At 37.3% G+C, this 26330-nt stretch overlaps 2 protein-coding genes across 3 annotated transcripts; one reads left to right on the top strand and one right to left on the bottom strand.

Moving 5' to 3' along the window:
* Nucleotides 1-2865: 2865 nt before the first annotated feature.
* Nucleotides 2866-5826, bottom strand: LOC121051349. The gene is made up of 4 exons (XM_040513623.1): nucleotides 4217-5826; nucleotides 3797-4108; nucleotides 3592-3691; nucleotides 2866-3492 (listed from the first exon to the last, which is right to left on the bottom strand). Exons 1-4 carry the CDS (start codon nucleotides 5824-5826, stop codon nucleotides 2866-2868), a joined length of 2649 nt encoding a protein of 882 aa, XP_040369557.1.
* A 15401-nt stretch (nucleotides 5827-21227) lies between these two features.
* LOC112188604 (probable mitochondrial saccharopine dehydrogenase-like oxidoreductase At5g39410) lies at nucleotides 21228-24621 on the top strand. Of its 2 annotated transcripts, XR_005807155.1 has the most exons (4): nucleotides 21228-21954; nucleotides 22621-23316; nucleotides 23998-24401; nucleotides 24507-24621. XR_005807155.1 is itself a non-coding variant. In XM_024327752.2 (2 exons), exons 1-2 carry the CDS (start codon nucleotides 21292-21294, stop codon nucleotides 23311-23313), a joined length of 1356 nt encoding a protein of 451 aa, XP_024183520.1. In that variant the 5' UTR covers nucleotides 21228-21291; the 3' UTR covers nucleotides 23314-23408. The 2 variants fall into 2 exon arrangements, 1 of the variants encoding a protein (XP_024183520.1); XM_024327752.2 differs by lacking the exons at nucleotides 23998-24401; nucleotides 24507-24621 and having other exon boundaries at nucleotides 22621-23408.
* Nucleotides 24622-26330: the final 1709 nt, after the last annotated feature.

The following is a 26330-nucleotide window of genomic DNA, read 5'->3' as shown; positions in this document are numbered from 1 at the left end:
CGTTCAAGCCGGGGATTGAGGGTAACTTTATAATTCACACAAAATAAAACAAAACCAAACTAACTAAAGCACAAAACAAATAACAAAACTAAGAAAAAGAAAAACGTCAAAGAGGGAAAAAGATGGCAGGACAAGATGGGGATTGAAGGGTGCGTTGCAATCCTAAGTTGAAACAGATTTGGGGTTTTTATGTTCCTACGAAAATAAAAGGAAAATAAAAGAAAAACGATTTTTATTTTAGGTTTTGAGAAAAACAAGATGGAAAACATGTTAGAGACTCGGAAATCCACCACCAATTACTTTCGAACAATGTTAAGTTAACCTAGTTTCAATTACTAAGGTGTGAACAGAAATCAACCAAGAAACAAGTCGGAGCAGATCATGTCCCTATTAATGTTTCCCTAATTACTTAGTCTACGTGAACGCACAATAGCTAAGCCTATCAAACATGCAATCAAGGTATAGAACGCTATCCTATCAACAACACATATAGTGTCAACACATTTGAAGCATTAGGATCTCATGGAAACGATTGATTTTAGAGTTGCAGTCTAGTGTGGAACGCCTACCTAGCATGCTCTTCTAGTTGTTTAAAACATCAACTTTTGTTCAAAGCCTTGCATACTTGTGGATTAGAAAACAAAACGATTAGGTGAATTATTTTCTAAACCTAGCTCCAATTACATGCATAAATCCTATGTTCGCGACCATAAAACATACACATGCAAAAGTTTTCAATCAATCAGAGATAAACAACCAATCCACACCACAGATCAAGAAACTAAATTCAAACAAACATATGTTCTACAGAATTGGGGCTTCAAACCTCGCCCCTAGCAAAAATAACTAGCCACACATCATCTTAAATTCAACAATTAAAAACATGAGTATCAGATTACAAGCTTATAAAAACCGAAAAAGGGAGAGTATGAGAGCCACGAATTCACTTTTAGGCAGCCTTAGATGCAGGAAATCCTTCAAGATAAGTCACGGCAGAAGCTTGATGGAGATGGATGGTGATGTGCACAGTTTTCCTTCTTGAAGACTTGGGAATTTTTGAGACTTTGTGTGCTAGGGTTTGGGAGCAGAAGAGGAACTGTAGGATGGTTATTTTCAACGTGTTCAGAGCCTCTATATATATAAAATACACAGCCCAAGTTTCCTTTTCCAATTCCGCTTGAAAGCCTCTCCTAGTTGCTTGAGGATTCTACTTGGTGCATAATTAAATGATTTTCAAGCCTTAATAATCTTCCCAAAATCTTGAGGAATCATTCTAGGACTCTCCTTCATATTTGCAGCAGCAATAACCTTCCAAAAATGCACCCAAAATTCGTCCACAAAAGATTTCTGCCAAACAGTCCTGTTTCGACTAGGATTCGATTTCTTACTCTGAAGCTTCCTTCTTGGACAAGAAACAACTTCGTCTTGACAAGTTTCTGGATGGTTCTTGACTCCCACGTGTTCTATGACATCATATCATCTAGAATGATCAATAACCTTCTGGAAAAACTCCAAGAAAATTGCCGGAAAAGATCTCCCAAAACGCTTCGTGAAAAGCTGACAGTTTCTGCCTTATCGGGAAGCATACTTCTACTTTGATTTCCTACTGTCTCGTTGATGATTTTGACCTGTTGTTTGGCTGTAGTTGAAGTATAACATCATGTCTTCAAGGATCGTTGGCCCTTTCTTCAAAGGTGCATCTGGAAGGGTGCAAGAATTGCTCCTCAAAACCCTTCCCAGAAAGCTGATTCTGAAACTGCAGTTTTCTGCTTTGGAGCAACTGTTTTGCACAACGATTTCCGTGGATTTACCTTGTGATTCCTGGCCAAATGGTTGATCAAACTTGGTCCTCTGCATCAGTACTTCATGTTTCATGGCTTCGTTGCTCCCTTTCAGCTCCTATTTCTGTTGAATCACTCCATGAACTACCTAAAAAGAAAACGAAGTTAAAACTGACTTTTTAAAGGAAATAGCTAAGAAAAGTGCAAGGGATTTCACACTATATTTTTCGCATTTATGCTCCAATCAACATGCACACGGACAGGTGTATTATCCCTAAATTTCCACGTTATTCCGTGTACCACATTATAAAAATTAGCATAAAAGGCTTAATTTTGGCCACAAGAGTCCGTATGGGTTCCATTAGTGCGGGACATCCATTTCGTCTCCCGCCTTGTTCAATTTGGGCGGTTTTAAAATTCTTTTGGTTTTCATCATGTTTATACTAATAACATACATTTACAAATAGAATCAGTTAATTATGACTACATCAAAACTCATTGACAAGAATACAAAAATGCACTTCCAGGGAATATAATAAACTAAAGGTTATTTGCTTCATTTTCTTTGAGCATAAAAATATAAGTGCATCCATGCTGAATTTTATAATCCTGCTTAAGATACATGACCATTTTGTCTTCCATAGGTTACATATATTGATCATTAGTTAATCCTACTTCAAAAACATGGTCTAGCTACCAGCTTGTCCCACTATTCATGTTTGACGTTCAGAAGCATTGAACAAAAAAACATGAGCACTAGAATACCAAATAATTCAAGTCAGCTAGTTAATAAATTTGAGATGTTCCTAAGATGAGGGTTAGGAGAGCAAGGAGTGGCAACAAAGAAAGGGATCAACTGATAATAAAGCTAAAATCATAATAAAACTAAACCAGATGACCATTGAAAAGAACTCAAAATTAATGATCCAAGTCATTGAATGAACAAACAAAGATAAAAAGAAATCGTTAGGGAAGTCAGTAGGACGTTACATGAGCAAAAACTCTATCTTCCCTTGTTGCAATTCCATCATGTTCCAAAACCACATTATTTACAATAATACAACTATATACATGCAGGTTTCACCTAATCCAACGCAATGTCTGGCATATCCGTTCTCGGAATAGTCATGTCCTCGCCATCATCATCTCCATTATGTAGTTCCTGATGTGCATATGGCTCAGGTGATAAGTCTGCCCCCATGTCAAAATAATCTCTCGGTCTTGTCCTCACAATCACATCCCAATCCAACTCAACAGGACACTTTACATAAAATACCTGTAATGTTTGTGAGGCAAATACTAAAGTGTCTGGCTTAGGAAGCAAGTGATTAAAGTTTTCTAATAAGAATCCATACTCATCCTTCTTTATCCCTCGATTAGCTGTCCGGTTATCAATCCAATCACCATCAAATAATAACACTTTTCTACCACTGTGATAGTCAAGCTCTATGATATCTGTTAATATCCCATAGTAGTCAAGCATTCCATCTCTTGGTCGATGGTCATCAGCAGTAGCGTAACAGTTAGATCCGGCATTAACAAATATTCCACTATTTTGAGCATTGGATCCGGTGTCCAGAGACTTCACATGAAAGCGAAATCCGTTGATGACATATTTCTTGTATCTCCCAACAGTTTCATTAGGGCCTGCAGCTAATGCTCTAACATCAGGGTCGATACCTCTATCACCATTCCGAACCTTTGTCTCTATCTACATCATAATTTACCAAAAGTTAGTTTGAGAGCTAAGTTTGATAATGCAGTAGACAAAAACGGTCACCATTAAAATGTAAAAGCAAGAACACTTTACAAGGTTCTTGAAGTATGCAGCAAATGATAAGTTTGCCAGTCTCTCAGAATCTTGACATGACCGGCGACCTCTTTTACTTTTTTCTCTTTCCACATGTTCTCTGTTAGAAAGTATCCATTACAAGAATTACTAATGATATAGTGAAACAGAACAGTAGAATTTTTTAATAATAAAGTTTTCAACATGTAGTGAGTTAATAACTTACTTTAGATAAGATTTGATCTCTGGACAGTTGATGAGAACATGTGTATGAGCTCGCAGCAAATCCTCTTTAGTTAACTTGAACTCATGTGGTTTCTCTAGAGCACGCCCTTTTTTATCAAAGACTGGCAATCCCAACCTTGGGACATTGTTCGGGTCATCGGCGTTACGACCTATTCTTGTTCTTTTAGAATCTACTCCATCTGATAGATACATGACACAAAATGAAAGACACTCTTCTATTATGTATCCCTCAGCGATACATCCTTCTGGAAGATTTTTGTTTCTCACATATTTTTTTAATGTGAACAGATACCTGCCAACACGAAACAGAATATGCTAATAAATTTAGGATTTTTCTATTATCTTGATGAATTTAAACTATAAATGAACATATATAGATAGTTGATAAGAACTATTATACCTCTCAATGGGATACATCCAGCGGTATTGAACCGGACCAGCTATAGCAGCTTCATCAGCCAAGTGAATTGGTAGGTGTTCCATGACGTCGAAAAATGCCGGTGGCATGATAGCCTCTAGTGTGCAAAGAGCTAAAGCAATTTGACGAGACAAATTTGCATAATAATCAGCTGATCCCACCTTGGTGCATAATTGTCTGAAGAATGAGCTTAATTCCAACAAGACCGTGGTTAAGACCTTACAACTAATGGCACGACGAATGGCAACCGGAAGAAGATGTTGCATAAGAATGTGATTGTCATGACTTTTAAGTCCCACCAAAGTCCTTTCTTCAACACGAACACAATTACTAATATTTGAGCAAAATCCATCTGGTGGATGTATTGAATGTAATACCTTGCAGATAGTGGTCTTCTCCATATTTTTTAAGTTGAAAATAGCTGGAGGATATCTTCCACCTGGTGATATAGGGTGAAGACCCTTTTTCACATTCAAAAGTACCATGTCTTCATGAGCTTTTGCACTATCCTTGTTCTTCCATTTCATCCCAAGCAATGTACCAACCACACTATCTGTGACATTTTTTTCGATGTGCATAACATCGAGATTGTGGCGTAAGAGCAAATGCTCCCAATATGGCAGATCAAAAAATATACTTTTTTTCCTCCAATTTCCTTTGACTGGCTCTTGCTGCAATGTTGATGACCGTGATCGTTTTCGAACCTTTGCAGGTATTTTTCCCTTCCCAAATTGAAACCTCAACCCACTCAAAGCTCTAAGGCAATCAGTTCCTGACATTACTGTTGGTCTACCACGATGCTCTGGGAGACCATTAAAGCTATTTCGCCACCTCCGATATTTGTGCTCAATAGGTAACCATCGTCGATGCCCCATAAAACATTCTTTATTTCCATGATGCAGTCTAATAGAATCAGTTTCTTCCATGCAAACAGGACATGCCTTATAGCCTTTAGTACTATAACCAGACAACATGGCATAAGCCGGGAAATCTGATATAGTCCATAATACGGCTGCACGCATTGTAAATGTACTCTTAGTAAAGGCATCATATGTATGAATCCCTTCATTCCATAAATTCTTTAGCTCTTCCACTAAAGGTTGCAAGTAAACGTCGATATCATTACCAGGCCCTTTGGGTCCGGGAATGAGTAAAGATAACATCATGTATGGTTGCTTCATGCACATCCAAGGTGGAAGATTATACACAGACATAACAACCGGCCAAGTGCTATGTGATGTACTCATATTGCCAAACGGGTTGAACCCATCACTAGCCAAACCCAAACGTACATTACGACTCTCATTTCCAAAATTAGGATATAGCTCATCTACCTTTGACCAAGCAGGAGAATCGGCTGGGTGACGAAGAAAACCATCTCTTGGTCTTTTTGTAGAATGCCATATCATTGACTCGGCTGTGTGCCGAGACATATACAACCGTTGTAATCTTGGTCCTAGTGGAAAATAGCGAAGTACTTTTGCTGCTATCTTTTTAGCAGATGTTCCATCTTCAGCTGCCCCTTTAATGTACCGACTTGTGCTACAAATACAACAAGAAGTAGCTTCGGAGTGCTCTTTCCAATATAACATGCAATCCTTTGGACATGCATCTATCTTTTCGTATGACAACCCAAGATCTTTCACCAACTGTTTGGTTTTGTAAAAACTATCAGGGAGGTTCTCTCCCTCGGGAAATGACTCCTTCAATAGCTTCAATGACTATGTGAATGAAACATCACTCCAACCATGCAAAACTTTGAGTTGATAATATCTAATCAAGAAGTCAATCTTCTTTTTCCTAGCACCAGGGAACAACTCTATGTCAGCTTCACTCATTAGCTTGTAAAATTTAGCTGCATCAGGTGTTGGAATGGAATCATGATTGGCCAAATCCTCAACCTCTATGTCTGGGACATGTTCATTATCATGAAGGCCAAAAGCATCCTGCAACATATCTGGTATATCGCCTACTGATATTGGTTGATGTGGCTCAAAGGGTCTTGCTCCATTAAGTGCTGGTAACTCAGGCAACTGCTCACCATGTTCTACCCAAGGCAAGTTTACATAGTCGGGGTCAAACCCGTCAACATAAATGTGATCTTCAACCTCTTGCACTAACATGGGCCATCTGTTGCGGCATTTACTACAAGGGCATGAGATTTTATTCGAAAATGAAGAAAACTGTAATGAACGGTTGATGAATCCTTGGAGTCCTTCTTTATACTCGTCACTGTCATGATCAAGGAAAACCCATTCTTTGTCCATATTGCTTACATAAGTGTGGATACAAGATCAACAACACCTAAATAGTCATCACAGTAAACCCATCCTACAGAAACATGAAGCAATAAAATTTCCAACACTAGTTGACAGTCAAGACCAATATAATCGAATTACACAATACCCAAACCCATTCACCTATGATCAGAAATTAAGAAACCTAACTACAACCATAATTAAGCATATAACGAATTCACTTACCTGTAGAAGAAAAATTTGCCTTTGAACTTTCATATGAAAAGCCTTATGAAGGAATTGATAGGCAATTTTTTTGGAAGAAAATAAACTGTTTGATCGGTTTAACTGATGAAGAAGGCTGAATTCATAGAGATGTTTAAAGCACCAAGCAATTGTATATTCTGTCAGTACGGCAAGAGAAAGAGGTGGAAGTTTAATGAGATACGAATTCATCAATGAATTGGAAATAGAATTGAAAGAGGAAAGTTAATTATACTTTCACACAGATTTCTTCTCCGTGTGTTTATTAAATGAAAATACTTATTTAAATATAAATGATAAAAATAATTAAAGAAAAAGTGATAATTATCATTATACATTATGTGTCAGATGTAGCTTTCATATTGCTTCTATTGTAAGCTTTTGCTAATAAACTTAATGTCCTTTATTATCCGCAACTGAGTGTCAAAAAGAAAATACTATATAATAGTTTACAAAAACTCCAACAATAATGCATTATAGATAGTACATTCTAAAATGACAACATATATATTAAAAATAAAAAATAAAAAACACACATCTGTGCATCACTAGTATGCAAGCAATGTAGTACATACACAAACAAATTAAACATTTGTTTAGTAGCCACATATAGATAAAGAAATATAAATGTTATCTTATTATAACAACGTAAAAGCACAAATATTCTCATTATTTATCAGATGAATCATAAAGTACAATATCAGAATTTGGACGACTTGAGCTTGCTTCCAGTTGTTCTATCTTAACCCGAGCGTCCAAGGCACGAGTCTCTTCTTTGGGATCATCACAAGTGAGGTTAATAGGGTAACGAGGATCTTTCCCAGGATAACACCAGGCTGGTAAAACACGGCCTCCCGGACAAACAACACCAGAATGTGTAGGGTGAACTACCTTCAACGCAGGTGGAGCATGTTGAACGCCTTCGATATAACCCACTGGAGATGACTGGTTAACAGGGAGCACTTGTACATTGATTTGTTCGGTGGATTTCTGAAGACAATCACTATATGGAGGAGATTGAGAGCGAATACGAACTGGTCCATGATTACGACTCTTGCTCAGACGCCTACCTGACATTTGGAAAATTATAAGCAAAAATGAAGAGTTGAAACTAGAAGTTGAAAGACCACTTCAGTTTCTAACTATGATGATACAAACTCACAGAAGATCGATTTACAAATATATAAGCTTAGTACAATTATTGAAGAATCTTACATTCACACAGACAACTGTGTGTACAATTAAATGACAAATTTTGATTAGACGGAAAGCTGATTCGGGAAAATCAAAGAAGATGTAGAAAATAAATTTTCACACAGATGGCTGTGTATAATCGTAATTCATACGAAAATCCGTGTGAATTTTCGACAATCTCTGAGCCGAACTAAGTTTTCACACGGATGTCTGTGTGTCCCTATAATTCATACGATACTTTCTGGCAATACCTGACACATATGCAGGATTCCTTAAGTTTTAGATAAATTTTCACACGGATTTCAGATCATCCGTGTGAGTTTCTTCATGGTCCCACTTTCAGAATATATTTCACACGTATTTCTGTGTGAATGTTATTTTCATACAAAAATCTGTGTGCATTACCCGTTTCCTCATACAGAATTGCATCTGTGTGAATATCCGTGTGATTGTTATCTGTGTGCATTGGGGGGTTTTTCTAGTAGTGAAGGTCAATACGGTTTGAACTCTTTTAGTTGCACTATTATCATGGCCAAGGTACAATTTGGACGTGGTTTTAACCTTTTTTTTTTTTTCATGCTAGTTTGCATTAGTAAACGTATAGAAAATAATGCATGTATTAAATCTTTTACCTTATTATTGTATATGTTTTAAATAATAAACATATGCCATAAATTTTCCTAACCCATCTATGCCTTGTTTTAATTCTTAAATCGCCACAGATGTGCCTAAAACCATCTAGTATAATTTTTGATGTGAAATTTTCTTATTCAGCATTCTTAATATGAAAATTAATCCAAATAACATCCCTAATTAACAATAAAGATGAGTAAAGGACAATTAGTACAATGAAATTAGATATTCATGTAACAAAAGATTTACTTTTGGTCTATATCAAAATCTCGAAACATTGTGAGACAGAGAATATGACACTTTTTTTCAATGACAGAGAATATGACACTTGTATCATGGGGTTGAACTAGTTATTCACAAACACTTTATGAGTTTCTGTTTATCTAAAGAAAACCCAAATAAACAAGAGATAACTCTTTGTAATAATTCTTCATGAACACTTTATGAGTTTCTTGTATCTAAATAAACTCAAATCGACAAGAAAGTTTCTTTCTTGTCGACATGACGATTTGAGTTTATTTAGATACAGAGAAACTATTTTTGATTTTTTTGACTTTTTGTAATTATTACAAAAAGTTATCTCTTGTCTGTTTTGGTTTTCTTCATATAAACAGAAACATGTCTTGTCTTTAGCATTAGAATTTTTTGACAGCAGCCAAGAAGACAAACAATTGAAGCTACATTTCCTCACTTCGCCCAACATATACGGTCGATCGTAGAGAAGCTATGACTGAATGGACTTCGCTAAAGTTTGCTGTGGTTTCACAAGTGTTAATAGAGATCGATAGCTCTGGAATTGCAGACATCACTGCGGTTAACTCTTCACCTTAACCAGTGTTGGTACGTATTAAACTCCTTAATTTGCTTTGGTTTGCAACTTTTAATTTGGTTCTCCTTGCTCATATGAAACTACTGAGTTTGCTTGTTCTATGTTGCTCTTGATCTTTACTGTTTGTTGTTAACATTACTGAGTCATATATATGGAATTCACGGTATATATCTAATTTTTGAAAAAAAAAAAAAAATTTGGGATGCTACATTTCAGGAAGACCCGCTCACCTGCTGCAACTCTTAGCTGATATTTAAAAAAAAAAAAAATCTGTCTTAATCTTTATACATTTAATATCATTTAGCGAATTAGAAGGGTGATACCGCGCGCCGGAGAGTGTTTTTGTGAAGAATTGGAGCGAGTCGACTCGGCCGTTTTCACGGTCACATTCAATTTTGCATTTTCCTCTGGAAGTTATATTAATTAGTCGAAGGGCAGCTAGTAGCCCATGTCTTGGCCGGACTGTCGACAAATTTTGTAGTAACTCGGGCTATGATTCAAATGTAGGGGTTTTGAATTAGATAGTTGATTCTCTGTACAGTAGCACGAGAGGCAGTGGATCCGAGTAGCCACGACCTGCAATTTTTTTTTTCTTGCCATATCCAGAATTCTATATCCTCTTTAGATCAGGGGTTGGGTTACATGCAGCTCATCGGTGGTCAATTACCAGAATTTTTTTTTTCTTTTTTGGCAGAATCGCCTCTAATATTGGGTGGCAGGTCGCGGTACAGTTAAGTTAGTCTACCGCTAAAAACAGGGGATTATTCATTTGCTCTTACTTTTCTGTATCTTGCTGATATTTACTTTCTGATTCTTGATACTTATTTGGCCACAATTAATTGGTTGCAATATTTGTTTCTGTCAATATAAATGCTGATTTTCCTTCAGATGGTATCTTTTTCATCACAAGCCACTGCTGCAGTGATGAGCAGCTGCAGTGATCACAAGTTCTGTTTTGATTTTTACAATAATTGAAACATCTATTCTTGCTCAGTACTGAATATGGAATAGGGATTCGGTTTTGATCTCTGAATAATGAATCTGAAGTATTCCTGTTAATGATTCATACGTTAAATGTTTTTTCTTTGGTTACATTGGAGGGCTTCGATCATACTTTCATTTTCATAGGTTAGTTTAGAAGTACAATTATCTTATAGAGCTACTAGTGGCACTCGACTACAATGGGATTGATTGTACCGAGAGTTGCTACAAACAAATCACTCCCAATTCTTGTTGCACTGCACCTTCTCCCATGTTTTGGTAACCTGCAATATGCTCTTCATAATTGCCCATAAAGAGGGACGAATAATTTTTCATTGTTAAAACACAAGACTCTTAACTGATATTGAAGAACAATGGGATCGAAGTCTCATGTAGTAGGAACAGGGGGCCTCTGACCCTCTGTTCTTAACATTTGCCTTCCTAATGTTTATAATCTGTACCTCATTAAAACCCTTGGTCCTTCTACTTAGTAAATTGATTTTCTCATGGCCATAACAACAGGATGGATCAGAGTTCACTTCTCAACAGTTCTACAGGGGCATTACACGGTTGCGTTGTTTCTCTCATCACCATCTTGGGCTTTTGCCTCCCACTCAAGTTTGCAAATGCATGTCCATTTGGGACCAACTACGGCAGTATGCTGATGACTCTCTTTATTGTGGACTCAGTCATTTACTTTGGGAGCTTAGCTTTCATGATAATCCAAGTTGCCCGCAACAATGCAGATATCGGAGAGTTCATGAACAAGATTAGCCTCTTGTTTGGAATTCTTGCCTTTGTTTTAGAGTTGCTCATCCTTGTTAAACCTTTTGGATGGGTCGTGCTCTTCATCTGGAGCCTCTGTTTTCTGAGCGTTGTGACTAACTCGTTCCAATTGTTGAAAACACTCTATGGAAGTGCAATTTCAGGTCTTCATCATCGCTCCAGCGAATTGAAAGAGAAATTGATTGAACTGAATGGCCGCTTGATTGAAAGCAATGCATTTCTAGCACTTGCTCGTGTCTTTGGGAAATTGAAGGAGCTGATCGGTTGATGGACAGAGCACGAAGCCCAAGACCAGAACCAGACCATCAATCACCTACCTGTTTAATTTCGATACATAGCTGCCACTTATCTTTGGATAATACATCTTATTTGGAAACTCATTTGTCCTTGTTAGTAATAGTACTTGCTCTTAATTCTCTTTTCTTCTTGTTTTTTCCGTTTTATTTTTTTGTTGTGATAAAAATACTCTTTTCTGTACTTGCTCTTAATGATTTTCTGTAGTTTGATACATTTCTGTTTGGTTGAATATGCTTCGATTGAGTTGGGATCTGGGGAATGAAAACAGAGATATTAGTTTCGCGGAAAAGAGCGGGAGTTATTTACTTTTGAGTTTTGTCGGGACCACGCTGGACCATTATCGAATTTACGGGCCCGTTAGTATGAGTCCAGCACAATCAGCCCACAACTACGGACTATGGACTCTAAACAGGTTTTGAAGTTTAGGTTCGTACGGTGTGTTTTCTTTAAAAACAGGTTTCTGCAATCACTCAAGTCCAAAACTTCATATGGAATTTCTTCTCACAAACCAACTTCAACTTTTGCGTTTTCACCGTTTGCAGGGGGCGCTTCTTCTCCCCTGCTTTCCTTAATGGGTTTAGAGGACTAAAAGCAGGGGACATTAGACCAGAAAAAATAAATCAAAAAATTTAGGATTCTTCAAGGTTAAAGTTTTTCCCAGAGAGCTTAGAGGAAGAACCAAAGTACAGGGCAGGTGGTGCAAAAAGCCGTTGGGAATTCTTGGGATGGATATCAATACTGCTGTTAATCTTCAGAGTTTAGAAGAGTGAGTGATGTTCCAACTCTTTTTTTTGTTTTTTTTTTCATTAGTAGCTGGATCTTTTGCTGCTGTTTGTGTGCATGTACCAAATGAAAAACTTAACACTTTTGTTGGAAATAGTATACCAACCCTCGAAGTAAAATGCCACGTATTTTCTTAGTCAGGACATAAAAGCCAGTCGTGGATTAGCTTAGCAGCCCGGGCCGCAATCACCAAAACTCTGTTCCTTTTTTCTTTTTGTTTTGGTTCGGCTAGCTGTTCGGGCTAGCAATTGTGCTTGACTACTTGGGTCAGGTCACGATCTAACAGACTAACACCGAAGAAATGAGCAGTGTTTGCTATTGTTGCTTAATCTTCATTTGAGCAACAATAGCAAAACAAAATGGAGAACATTGACGACAACAAAATGGAGGAGCCGAATGGACTACCGGTCTACCGTGATCAAGGGACTATAGTATATTAGTATATATGTACTCCGCTTTGTTTTCTCCACCATTTGAAGTTTTTAAACTGTATATATAAGGCATGCATGATATGTACTGTCCCCTATTGGAGTTTTTGAAATTTGAGTTAGTTGTCTTGTCTAATGGCTAATTACTGTGTTCATCCAAGACACCAAAAATGTAGTTAAACAGATGTTTAACTGAAGAAGAAAAGCTCGAATAGATTTGGAGACACCAGTAACAGTTGCAACAGATCGATGTCATCATTGGAGTAGCTAGCTTTTCTGAATGAAGCCAATTGAAGGAACCATCTGAGGACTTGATCAGGGCTGCAGCTGAGGCTTTAGTCGCCATCTCATCATCCCAAGCTCATCAAATGCTTGGAAATGCTGCACATGATCTTCACACATTTGAAGGGTCGATTAGAGCAAGTGGTGGCAGTTCAGCAGGGACGGAACTAGTAAAGGGTCTGCAGGGGTTCAGACCCCCCCCCCCCCCCCCCCCCAATCAATTGAACATAACAACTAATTAATAAATTAATTATGTATAATTATATATAAGTTTATATGTTTTAGCAAACCAGACCCCCCCTGTGGTCAAAATTAAAAGAGAGATGAGAGCATTTACCTTTCATTAATTATTTACTAAAATTCATAAGAATTCAATTATTAGGATTCAATCAAATAAAAGGAATTTAAAAAAAAAATTCCATCACTCAACACTTAAAATTTTCCAAACCCCTTTCAAAAAAAAAACTTATTGCGGTTTACGGTTAATTTTTTAGATTTGAAGTTTTATCAGATCATAGTAAGGATTGAACAATAACGTTTGTAAAGAGATTGCTTGCTGTAGTTGAAGTCTAAAGAAAAATGTTGTGAAGTTTTTTTGTTTCATTTTTAGTTATATGTTTAACTATGTCCTGACCCCCCAAGTTATAAATCCTGTTTCCGCCCCTGGGCAGTTGGCAGTCAGGATTAACAGAGGGATGCAATTGGCAGGCCCCAGATTGAGCAGCGACCTCAATTTGGGGAGCTGCAGGGGCTTGAGGAAAGAAGTCTGGTAGTGGGAGGTTGGGGTAAGACCACCACAGCATATGTAAAGACAGACAAGTGAGAGTGATATCGTATGAGTGAGGAATAGGTTTCAGTAAGTACAGTTCCTTCCCCAGTTTGTGTGATAAATTGAATCGGACTGAGGACGAGTTAGCGGTGCCATCTCTCCTGCGACAGGCAGGTTATGTAGCTAGGAAGGTGCTGATCATCGATCATCGCAGTTGTATAAGCCCAATGCATGAATGCATATTCTTTCTCATGTCTATGCTAGGATACTCCTCCAATTGAAGAGAGGAGGAGGAGTGGGAACTGCATCTCTGTTTGTCACAAACTACTACTCTTTACTCACCTTTATTGTTGCCTTACTTGTTTACATCGGGACTTTATTTGCTGTCAAAATACTCCAAGGTGACTCTAATTCTTCAGAGTTGACATCTGAATTCATGAATAACATTAGTATCTTATTCGGAATTCTCGCCTCAACGTTACTATTGCTCATCCTTGTTCCAGTTCTCGCGATCGGGTATGTTGCTCTAGCCTTCTGGAGCATTTACTTCATAAATTTTGTGATCAAGTCGCACGAATACTTGGTATTATTGTATGGAAGTGGAGTTGCAGTTCAGAAATTAAAGCAGCTTGCAGGACTTGCTCATGCCTTTCAGAAATTAAAGCAGCTATTCAATATTCGCCTGAACCAGAGCGAAGCCGCAGGCCAGATCAATGGGCTAACAGAAGTTTCATTCCGGCCAGCATGAAAATAGCTAGCTGATGAGCTATCCGAGCTTATTCTTCCTACTTTCGGTTGAATAACTCGTGAATATTTATGTTATATATCAAATATATACAGGTTGAGATTATTACCTAAAATCTAGCATAGGAGATAGGTATCAATTTCGATTGTACTAGATCAAGAACCCAATTTGGATTTTTGATCATCTATTGGTATACGTACTTTGACACTTTCCAGATTTTTTTTTTTAGAGTCTTGGGCCGCAAACCTCAGAATGAACGAAAGCTAGATATCTTATTTAGTTATTTTTAATTTTATTGGTATAACCGAGGCAACAATGAATTATTCACCCTAATTAACAAAGAAATAAAATTAGATGGCTGTGGTATATTATGGGCATTGACTAACCAACCCAGCAAAATTATTGTTATTAAAAAATAAATATAGACAATGACAAAGCATGAAAGCAACGAAGTGAATGAGCCGGTTTATTAGAGCAAGTTCACCCGTTGGGTCATCAGGTCACCCATTATTCACTTCTTTTTAGTGTTAATTTTACCATCTGGGTTACGAGCACAGTGTATTTCGTACCCTGAGTCACGGGCACAGTATATTTCGTGACCCAGATAATGAAAATATACACTAAAAAGTAGTGAATAGTAAGTGACTCGGTGACCCAGTGACCCAACGGGTGAACTTGCTCTTAGAGACAGCCAAAAACAGTTAAACTAAATATAGCTAACTTACAACCAGCGATATCTCTCCTCTAATCAATTCTCTTTCATAATGCTAGCTAAACTAAAACAGTGAGATTGATCTCTGCACGTACCAAAGACTAGTGGAATAGAGGAGAGCTCTTGTTAACTCTCAACTATTACAATTGTCTGTACACACTACCCACACGCACATATTTGTCCATTTTAGCTCCAAATACATTCAGTTGCTCCATTGCGGCTCTTGTCAGTGATTGTAACCGAACTTTTTTACGGTATAGGCTTTCAAATGTAAAAAAAAATAGAACTTTGAAATAAAATTAATTCAAAAAACTAAAAAATAAATATAAAAGTAAAGTAAAATGAAGTAGAAACAACGCAAAAACGTCCCACTACTTCTTATCTTCCCACACACATAATTTATGTGTCCTACTAGTTTGTAATTTCACTTAATTGATGTGGAAAATACTCGAATTCTGAAAACAAACTGTTCCTCTTTTTAAATTTGGCAATTTAGTCGAGAGAATAGTCTGGCGGAAAAGAGCGGGGTCGAATGTTACGAGACTCGGCCTAACTGAAGCCTAGCTTCTTCATTGGTTGGAAGTTGAAAGCAACGATCTGGCCCAATCTGGCTTCAACAGCCCGAGCGCACAGGCCCACTCAAGTAATATATTTGCAATGGGACCAGTGTCACCAGACCTATGTGGCAACTGCGTCTGCTTTGTTTGGGGAAACTGGGAAAGGAGGAAGAGAGATACCATGTGACATTAAAAGACAGACTCCAACGACACGTCGTACACATGCATAGAACTGAAGAGCGCCGGAGTTGGTACTGCGTCTCTGTTTGTCACCAACCACAACACTATGCAAAAAAACTACAAAACTTACTAGCTTTCAGTTTCATTGTGGATTCATTTGTCTACACCGGCACATTATTGGCTCTCAAACATAGCCTAATTATTCAAATTAATTTGACAGCCGAATTCATTAATAACATTTTAATTCATAAGTGAACTCAACCTAACAAAAATTTATTGACATACACTTTCTAGAGAGAGTTTTATCTGAATCAAGTCCCGGCTCGAAGTGATAACACAGTTGCCACAATTTAAAAAAAAAAACTGCAATACTTTACTAGCTTTCATTGTGGATTTATTTGTCTATACCGACATATTATTGGCTCTCAAACATACTCTGAACTCAGCCTAATTATTCAGATTAATTTGACAGCCGAATTCATTAATAACATTTTAATTCGTAGGTGAACTTAGTCTAACAAAAATTTATTGACATACATCTTTTGAAAAGAGTTTTATCTAAATCAAGTCTCGCCTCGAAGTGATAGCACAGTTTGCTACAATTTTGAAAATATATGTCAAAAAATTTATTGACATAAACCGCTCAAGTTATCTGCTATCTTTTGTTTTGTTTTGTTTGGTTACATAGGGGAGGTTAAAGGAAAAACAAAACCTAACTCAAGTCGAACTTGAAACAGACCTAGGCTCATATACCAGCAAGATCATTCTTCCATAACTAAATAGGAGGGGAAGAGGGAAATTGGTTCAGTAAATCGTTACTACGTTCTATGCATGTTATAGCTAAATCTAACTTCACCCTCTGATTCGCTATTTGCGGTCGTGAACGATTGTACGCGGTACACCGCGTCAGTTACTAACATAAAGAGAGTACACATAAAGAACTAGATCATGTACACCATAACGACTGTTTTGGATAAAAACCAAACTGACATAGGTTTCATCACCCTATAAATCTAAGGGAAAAATGCACAAATAGTGTCTAGAGACTCTGAGGACTGTCAAAATGATACCTGAACTTTCAAACGTATCAATGTGATACCTGGACTTATATTTTTTTGTCAACGTAGTACCTAGATCAACTTTCCGTCACGGCACCGTTAAATTTACCACATGTGACTGTGTGAGGCACGTGAGGTACAAAATGAAGGTAAAAAGACTGATTTGCCCTATAACTGAAATTTTAAATATTTATTTTGGTAAATACATTTTTAATATCTTTTTTTGGTAAAAAGAATGATTTACCTTTAATTTTTTATTTAATTTTTTTTCACCCCTCCACCTCTCGTCTTCTTCCTCTCCCCTCGATCAACTACTCTCTAAAAAGATTGGTTGTCCTCGCCAATTCCTCCCTCAACAACATTGCATTACTCCTTGATTTTAGGCACACAGCGCTGACGCTGTTGACCTCGACAAAAGGATCGGCGACGCACTTCATCGCCGATTTCAGATCTTTGACAAGCGAGACTTCAAGAAAAATGTCCTTCATTTTGGAGGACGAAATTGAAATTGAAATTGGGAGATTGGGATTGGGATTTGGATTGGGATTTGGATTTGGATTTGGATTTGGATTGGGTTCTCTAGAAACTTCGACGGTACTCAAAGCGGGAATTAAGATCGAGGAAGGAGGAGGGCGGAGAGATCATCTATATCATTACTTGCTGGTGTTTTTGTTGTAGTTAATAACTTGATATTAATGGATTTTGAGTTTGAGTTCAAGTTTTGGTGGAGGTGTGGGTGTGGGTGTGAGTTCTGCAACGTCTTCTTGGTTCTTCTTCTTCATTTCCCATTTCAAAACAGGTCTGCATTGATGTTGTTGAGGTGATTTCAAAGGAGGAATGAAATTTTGTGTTAATTCGATTTGATACATCTGTGATTGTTTTGGTTGTTTTGCAATCCAAGTCTTCGTGCTTTCTCTGTTGGACTTGGAGGTGTTGAAGAGGCCATCGACCTCGCTGCGGAAGCTGATAAGGCAGTGGGTCTTCTCCTAGATTCAATGCTCGGCCCACTTCTTCGGGGCGAGGACCACAAGGTCCTCGCCGCAACTGCTGGTGTTGCCACCAATTAAGGCAGACTTGGGAGTTGAATAGGGTTGAATGAATTTGCAGAAACAAGTTGGACTTGGTTTTGTGTTTTAGAAGTGAATCGAACAAGGGAGAAGCTTTGCTAAAAAAAATTTATTTCTCATTCTTTTTTGTTCTTGGAGTTCCCAGATCTTTCATTTCTCTTTCAAAATGGGTTTGTCGAGTTTAAGAAAATGAACAAGAATGGGTTCAAGAACAAGAACAATTGAGATTTCTTTTGTTTTATATTTTTTGCCTTTTTGCTGGGTTTGAGAAGATGAACATGAAGAAATGTTAGGTTCATACTTATCGGATTGGGAATTTTTTTTTTTTTTTTAGAATATATTGGATTGATCTTGGTTAATAGAAAAAGCAAAAACAATTAATCATCTTTTATTTTCAGTATAATAAATTATTATGTTTTTATTTTCAATTTTAAATTTATTCATTTAGGATTTAGGGGAGGATCTTTTTCTAATGGCATAATTACACTAAAATAGAAGTCATCATCCACATTGTCTTACAGTAACAAATAAGTACTAAGTAGCCAATAATGAGCAAGTAAAGTTTACTGGGGACCTTTTTCTAATGACATAATTACACTAAAATAGAAGTCATCATTCATACTGAAATTTAAAGTGAGCTAGCATGTCTTAAACGAACAATAAGTACTAAGTAGCTAGTAATGAGCCAGTAAAGTTTACTAGAGATCTTTCCCGAATGACATATTCACACTAAAATATAAGTCATCATCCATTGAAACTTAAAATAAGCTAGTGTGTCTTGCACGAACAAGTAAGTACTAAGTAGCCAATAGTAAAGTTCAACGAGAAATCTTTCCATAATAACATATTCACACTAAAATTGAAGCCATATATCATTCACATTGAAATTGAAAGTCAGCTAAGTACTAACATGTCTTATACGAACAAAAAAGTACTAAGTAGCTAATAATGAACAAGTAGAGTTCATTGGGAACTTTTTTCTAATGACATATTTACACTAAAATAGAAGCTATATATCATTCACATTTAAAAATCATTATTGTCTATTGAAAAATTTGGGATCAACAAAACAAGTATACTTTCAAAAATTAATTTCCTCATGTGCAATATATTGTATTCCATATTAAGCAATTTCTTCTCTGATATCAACTTCCCAATCAATTTAGATATCTAGGTTTTCAATCGCCAGATTTTATGAGTTAAAATTACGATTTAAATACATTTTCTTTCCATTTTTGTGAATCCAATTTAATTTTTGACTTTTCAAATTAACTTGTTAATGTAAGGTAACTAATCTTCCATTAATTTTATTAAATTTATTTATTAAAAAATTTAAATATTACTTCAATTTACCAGATTTCATGAATTATAATTACGATATTAATATATATATACACACACACACCACATTAATTCTCCATCAGAAATATATAAATTTTTTGGACGAATTATATATATATATATAGAGGAATTTTCTCAGGTACGGACGTCCGTACCGAATTTTCGGTACAGATTTCCTGTTTTCGACCACTTTCCGGCCACATTTTTACATCTTAACTGTTCTGTTTTTAGATCCTAGTGTATAGATCACCTCTACAAAATTTCAGCCAATTTGGTGATCGTTAAGGCATCCAAAACTGCATTTTACACGAACGGACCGAATCTGTCGAACCGGAACCGTTCGTATTTATAATGATAAATTTCAGTTTTGGATGCCTTCACGATCACCAAATTAATTGGCTGAAATTTTGCAGAGGTGATCTATACACTAGGACCTAAAAACTGAACGGTTAAGATGTAAAAATGTGGCCGGAAAGTGGTCGAAAACAGGAAATCCGTACAGTCCTCTCGGTACGGACATCCGCACCTGAGACGGTTATAGACACCCATACTTTTTTTTGAATATGTATAATGAAAAAAAATCCAAAATAATGAAAAAGAAAGAAAGGAAAAAAACCAAACAATTTTTTTTTAAAAGAAAGTCAAAATAATTTAGAGCCATTATATATTCAACAACATATATATATATATATATATATATATATAGACGAATTATAGATAAATAAATATATATATATATATATATATTCACAAAAATATATAAATATAATTTTTTTAGAAGAATTATATATATAATAAAAAAAAGGAAAAAAAATAAAATAATGTATTTTTTCTAGAATAAAGCTAAACTAATTTAGAGCCATTAGATTTTGAAAGGATAAAATAGTCTTTTTATTTAAGAACTACATGACATGATTTAACAAATTAGTGAGGTGTATATATGACATGACTTGACACCTACGATTGAGGCCACAAATCTTAAACCTCATTTTAAAGAGAAATTTTTAGGTGCTCCTGTCAAACCACCTTGGATTGCCAAGTGGTTTGACGCACCAATGGAAATTTGACATGTGGTTTCCACTAAAACCTAATTAACTCAGTCAATTGTTAAAAAGACCATTCAAGGCTTTTATTCTCTGCTTCGTTCTTCATGATCGTCCAGAATTCCAGATCCTGCTAATGAAAAATTTTCTCGAACTCTATATCCTATCCCATCAACACTATCATCAAGATCCTCCTGCTACGCCTGCCCTATCCTTAAAAAGCCATTGGATTATACTCTTAAGATCTGAAATTCTAATTGTAATGATTTGAATTCAATTACTTGATGATTAATTATTATAAAGCAAGATCGACCAAACCTGTGGATATAGCCTCGGTGAAATCCTCAGCATTGATGACCAAAGCTTCTGGCTAGAAAAATCAAGTAGATTACATAGATTGATCTCTCATATCCAAAAACTCATAAATCCAGTAAGTTTTTGAAGGATCGCAACTGTTCCAATTAAATTCCAAATACAATTCAGATTTGAAGGACCCAATTAATATTGAGGGACATATTACATATTTTAAGATTAATTGGTTCACTCTCCCAACATTGGTTATAGTTGCATAAGACGGTTCTACAAATTATGGATAATGGTGAGGTTGGAGGATGAAGACGAAAAGATACTGAATAAAAGACCATTCAAAGAGGACCTGAAATGGTCTTTTCCCAAATAAAGAGAAAGACTCTACATTTTTATTCAATAAATTAAAAATTAAGTGTCAATGTCAGATCGATTCGTCAAACCAGGTCAAATGGACTGACGGAAGCACTAAAAACATTTCTCGTCGGTTGAGGCCCTATTTCATTGCCCTTCCCTAAATCAACTCTCAACTTCAACCTCCTTCTCTGAATCTCAGTTGAAAATCATGTCAGACCTCCCCAACCCTCTCTACGATTTAATCATCCTCGGCGCCTCCGGCTTCACCGGAAAGCACGTCGTGAAAGAAAGCCTCAAGTTCCTCAACACCCCATCTTCACCTCTCAAGTCTCTAGCTTTAGCCGGCCGCAACCCCGCAAAGCTCTCCCAAACTCTCAACTGGGCCACCGGCCCAAACCCACCTCCCTCCATTCCCATCCTCACCGCCGACACCACCGACCCTCCGTCCCTCCGCCGCCTCTGCTCCCAGACCCGCCTCATCCTCAACTGCGTGGGCCCCTTCCGCCTCTACGGCGAACCCGTCGTTGCCGCGTGCGTTGAGACCGGCTGTGATTATCTCGACATATGCGGAGAGCCGGAGTTCATGGAGAGGATGGAGGCCAGTTATTTCGATAAGGCGGCGGAGAAGGGCTCGTTGGTCATTTCGGCTTGTGGGTTCGACTCTGTTCCGGCGGAGTTTGGGTTGATGTTTAACTCAAGGCACTGGGTGGGGGCGGCAGTGCCGAGTAGAGTGGAGGCTTATGTGAGCTTGGAGTCCGAGAAGAGAATTGTTGGCAACTTCGGGACGTTTGAGTCGGCGGTGTTGGGTGTGGCTAATGCGGATAAGTTGATGAAGCTCCGGCGGTCCAGACCTAAAAAGCCGAGGCCGGAGGTAATGAGTTTGAGTAAATTACCGAACTTTTTGGATTTGTTGATTGCTTGATTGGTTCTGTTGTTTGAACTTTGAAGTTGAAAACTTTGCTGCTATGTTCTGTTTTTGGGATAGTAATGTAGGGGAGAACAGAAATGAAATTTTATACTAGCTCAATTTATGTTATACTAGTCAAAACAATTTATGGTTCATCAGAAAACAATGACAATTGAAGCTTGTGTTTCTTTGTTTCTTGTTGTATCTTCCTTCGAATTTCTTACTCCGGTAATCAATGGTTTGCTTATTTATAGTGTAGTACTGTACTTCTATTTTTCACTGTAATTTTAGCCCTTTTGTTGTTACTAGCCAATAAAAATTTAAGCTCGCTTTTTTATTGTAAGTTTCTCAGAAGCTAGCAGTACAATGGTATCCAAGACAAATGTTATTTTCTTACTTAGCTAGCCAGAGAGGGTTTACTCATTCATCTTGTAGTTCTATATGCTGCATGATATAGGGGATTCATTGTTTATGACTAATACCTTGGAGTTCTCCTTCAAATGTTTGCAGCTATAGACACTGACAAATGTAGCGTTTTTGGTTAGAGCAGAAAGGAAGATTAGTATCTTTACTATCTTAATGGGCAGGGAAGTTCAATAGGTTAATCTTTATTTAATTTTCTGTTTGCAGATTCCTGCTTCTCCTCCTTCCAAAGGACCAACTATTGAACACCAGAAAAAGATCGGCCTTTGGGCTGTGAAGCTACCTTCAGCAGATTCTACCGTTGTACGAAGAACACTTGGAGCTCTGACCGAAAATCCCGGTGGTCTTCCAGGGAGGAATGAGAGTGATGAACACATTAAAAAAAGAGAAGCCTTCTGGTCAACAGTGAAGCCAGCTCATTTCGGGATGAAGATAGGCACCAAGTCTCTGTTGGGCATTTTTCGGATCATGACAGTTGGAATTTTTATTGGGCTCTTGGGTCAGTTTTCCTTTGGGAGGTGGCTTCTCTTAAAGTATCCCCCATTTTTCAGTGTTGGATTGTTCAGGAAGCAGGGTCCCTCCGATAAGGAGGTGAGAAGTGCATCTTTTAAGATGTGGTTTGTTGGATGTGGTTTCAGCGACAGGAGTCTTGCTTCTCAGGGAAACACAAAACCTGATATGGAAATAGTAACAAGAGTTATGGGACCTGAAGTTGGCTACATAACAACCCCGATAATTCTACTTCAGTGTGCACTTATTGTTCTGAGCCAACGCGACAATCTTCCAAAGGGAGGAGTTCTCCCACCTGGGATTGTATTTGGCCCAACTGATCTCCAAGAAAAGCTACAAGAAAATGGAGTTACTTTTGATGTTATTTCAAAGAATGTTATTTCTCATTAACAGGTACATACGTTCTGAGAAAATAAATCTATAGTTGGAAGTATCTATGAAACAGTAACTTATAATAAAAGAGTAGTTATTTTGCTTCCTTATTACAGTTTGGTTTCCTGATAAGAGTGCTTAAAAACTAGATGAGATTACAGTTCAATCTACATTTGATTGCATATTTGTTTCTATTCTGATCTTAGTACTAGAGTCCATCTGTAAATGAAGATGGGTTCAGAAAAGGAAGGTTTAACTAACTCGAAACTCTTTCCATGTCTCAATGAGAGCAGTGAGTCTCTTTTTATGTTACGAGGGATTCATAGGTTATTTTTTAAAGGTAAAAGTACAATAATCTTATAGGGCTATCTGGGGCACTCGATTAGTGTTGATACAAACAAAATCAGTCCCAAGTCCGAGCTCGTGTTGCTCTGCATCTTCTCTCTTGATCTCTTTTATGTTCATTACTAGGGTGTACTGTTCTACTTATTGTTTCTTAATTTCTAGTATTATCCAATATGCTCTTTTGGCTGACCATAATTTTGTAGGGGATTGAGTAATCTTTTGTCCTAAAAACTAGGAAAGCTCTTACGGAAGTTATTGAACATTGACGTACGTTCTTCTTAATTTTTATGATCTATAGTTCACTAAAACTCATAGTTTACCTCTTTAATCGATTAATTTTCTTCATGATGATAAAAGAACAAGGGAGGAAAGTACTCCTCCGGCTCAGGGCAGTTCTATTGGGCTATTTCACAAAGGGCTCGTCTCTGTCATCACCATCTTGGCCGTGTTCTTCAAACAAGAACCTGTAGAAAAATACATCTCTAACTGTCACCTTCTAGAGCTCCTATACTCATCCCGATATCCCAACTTAGTGAATACAGTTAGCACTGTGTTCGGAATTCATCATTGCCCCAGCTCTTATATCTTATTGAAAGATAAAATGATAGCAATGTACATCAGCTTAAAGCAAAGTAGAGCAGTTTCAATGTTTCATCACTTTGGTGGTGTCTGTGGAAAATTGAATGAGCTGATTAGGATTGGCGGCGGCGGGACAGAGCATGAAAGCTAAGGACCAGAGCCACATCAATGAGCTACCTCAGGTTTGATTTCTATAGCTACCGCTATTCCTTTGTTGCAATGATTTGCAGTAGTTTGATATATTTCTGTTTGATTGAATTTGCTTCGATATTAATTTTGGAAAACAGAGACTTCAGTTTCGCGGAAAAGAGCGGGAGTTATCAACTTTTGAGTTTTGTCCGGACCACGCTGGCCCACTATCGCCTTAACGGCCCCGATAGTATGAGTCGAGCTCAATCAGCCCACAACTACGATACACGGCCTGTGGTCTGGTTGACCGTTGTATAACTTGTATCCAAATACATCCCATGTCTAAAATACATTCATATACTTCAAATAAAAAATATAAAAAATTTACACATTCATAATTTTTGAGAGTCACAGTGTTTAATGTGCGTAATGATCGAGAGGGACCATCGGCAACTATTAATTATAAGACTGAAATTGACCGATAGTTATTTTATTTATTTATTTATTTATTTTTCTCGGGAGAACTAGTGGTGAAATTATTGCTCGTTGCAAAAGCAATTCTTCAGTAATTTTGGTTGTGGGAGGTTGGGGCTAGAGCACAAGGCGTCCACCATGCCAAAGATGTATCATTATTAGTTCTCTTGTTTGAGTTGTTTCTGATAAACAAGTAGGGAGATGAATCAGTAGATAAAAATTATATATTATAAATTTTTGCTTGGCGTGTCCATTTAAGTCAAATAGATAACAACGTTTTCTAAGCTCTTGGTTTCTGCTGTCACTTGAAGACTTTCATTTTTGATTTTGCCCCTCCGTCTTTCTTTTTTGTTTTTTCCACCGTCTCTCAATATATTGCGCAACCAGGTCACCTCGCAACACGTTGTGGCCATAGAGCGGTATTCCGCTTCTGCACTTGGACGTGCAACTGTGCTATGTTTCTTTGTTTTCCAAGAAATAGGTGCATATCCAAGATAAATGCAATATCCAGTTAGAGATCTTCTCGTGTCCTTGCAGCGGGCCCAATCTGCATCACAAAACGCTTGCAACTCTAGTGTTCCATTAGTAGGTAAGAGGATTCCTTGACCAGGCGCTTGCTTTATGTAGCGCAACACTTTGTGTGCTACCTCAAGATGGGGGGGCTGCCTAGGCTTATCCATAAATTGACTCAGTATGTGGACAATGTAGACAAGGTCCGGCCTAGTAATTGTTAAGTATATCAATCGACCCACGAGCCTCCAGTATTGCGATGGATCTTCAAGTAAAGCACCATCCATTTGTGTGAGTGACAAATTCTGCTCAACTGGGAATCTTGATGGCTTTGCACCTAGGAAGCTTGTGTCTTCAAGAATCTTTAGAGCGTATTTCCTTTGGCAAAGTGCAATTCCTTGCGTTGACCTGGCTACCTCTCAGGGGCTCTAGGCCAAAAAAAAAAAAAATGGGGCTCCCCACCTTCGAATATATGCACAATTTTTTTTCCTCTTTAAAAGTAATTAAGTAAGTTACTAACTTTATAGCTTTTTAATAGGCTTACAGGCTTCTATAAGAATACAATTCAGTAGTATAGTCACTTGCAATTAAACTACTGAAGTCCTCACTAATACTCTGCCTTCATAATCCATTAAACCAACTCCACCACTCAGATTCCGCTACTTTTATAAAAGTTTGTCAGTTTGATCGACTCTTCATGTCTTGGTTTTGCTTTCTGAATATATATTGTCAGTATTTCAAGAGCAAAAGGTAGCAAAGGCAATAAAACTTGCTATCTTCTGCACTTGATTCTTTTCGCATCTCTGCATAATAGAGTACAGCTCTGTGGTTTATCAGTTTATGTATCAAAAAAAAAAAATATTCAAGCTTGCATTTGATACTGATACCACTACGGCACTAGTACCAGTCTACCATTATTCCATTAACAAATAACAAAGATGCACTTAATTCATAATTAGTTATAATCACTATTAGTTCAGACGAATCGAATAAGAAGA

Source organism: Rosa chinensis, chromosome 2 (assembly GCF_002994745.2).
Source record: "Rosa chinensis cultivar Old Blush chromosome 2, RchiOBHm-V2, whole genome shotgun sequence".
Taxonomy (NCBI): domain Eukaryota; kingdom Viridiplantae; phylum Streptophyta; class Magnoliopsida; order Rosales; family Rosaceae; genus Rosa; species Rosa chinensis.
The sequence above is the reverse complement of the archived record's forward strand: the minus strand, read 5'-3'. Positions and strand labels throughout refer to the sequence as shown.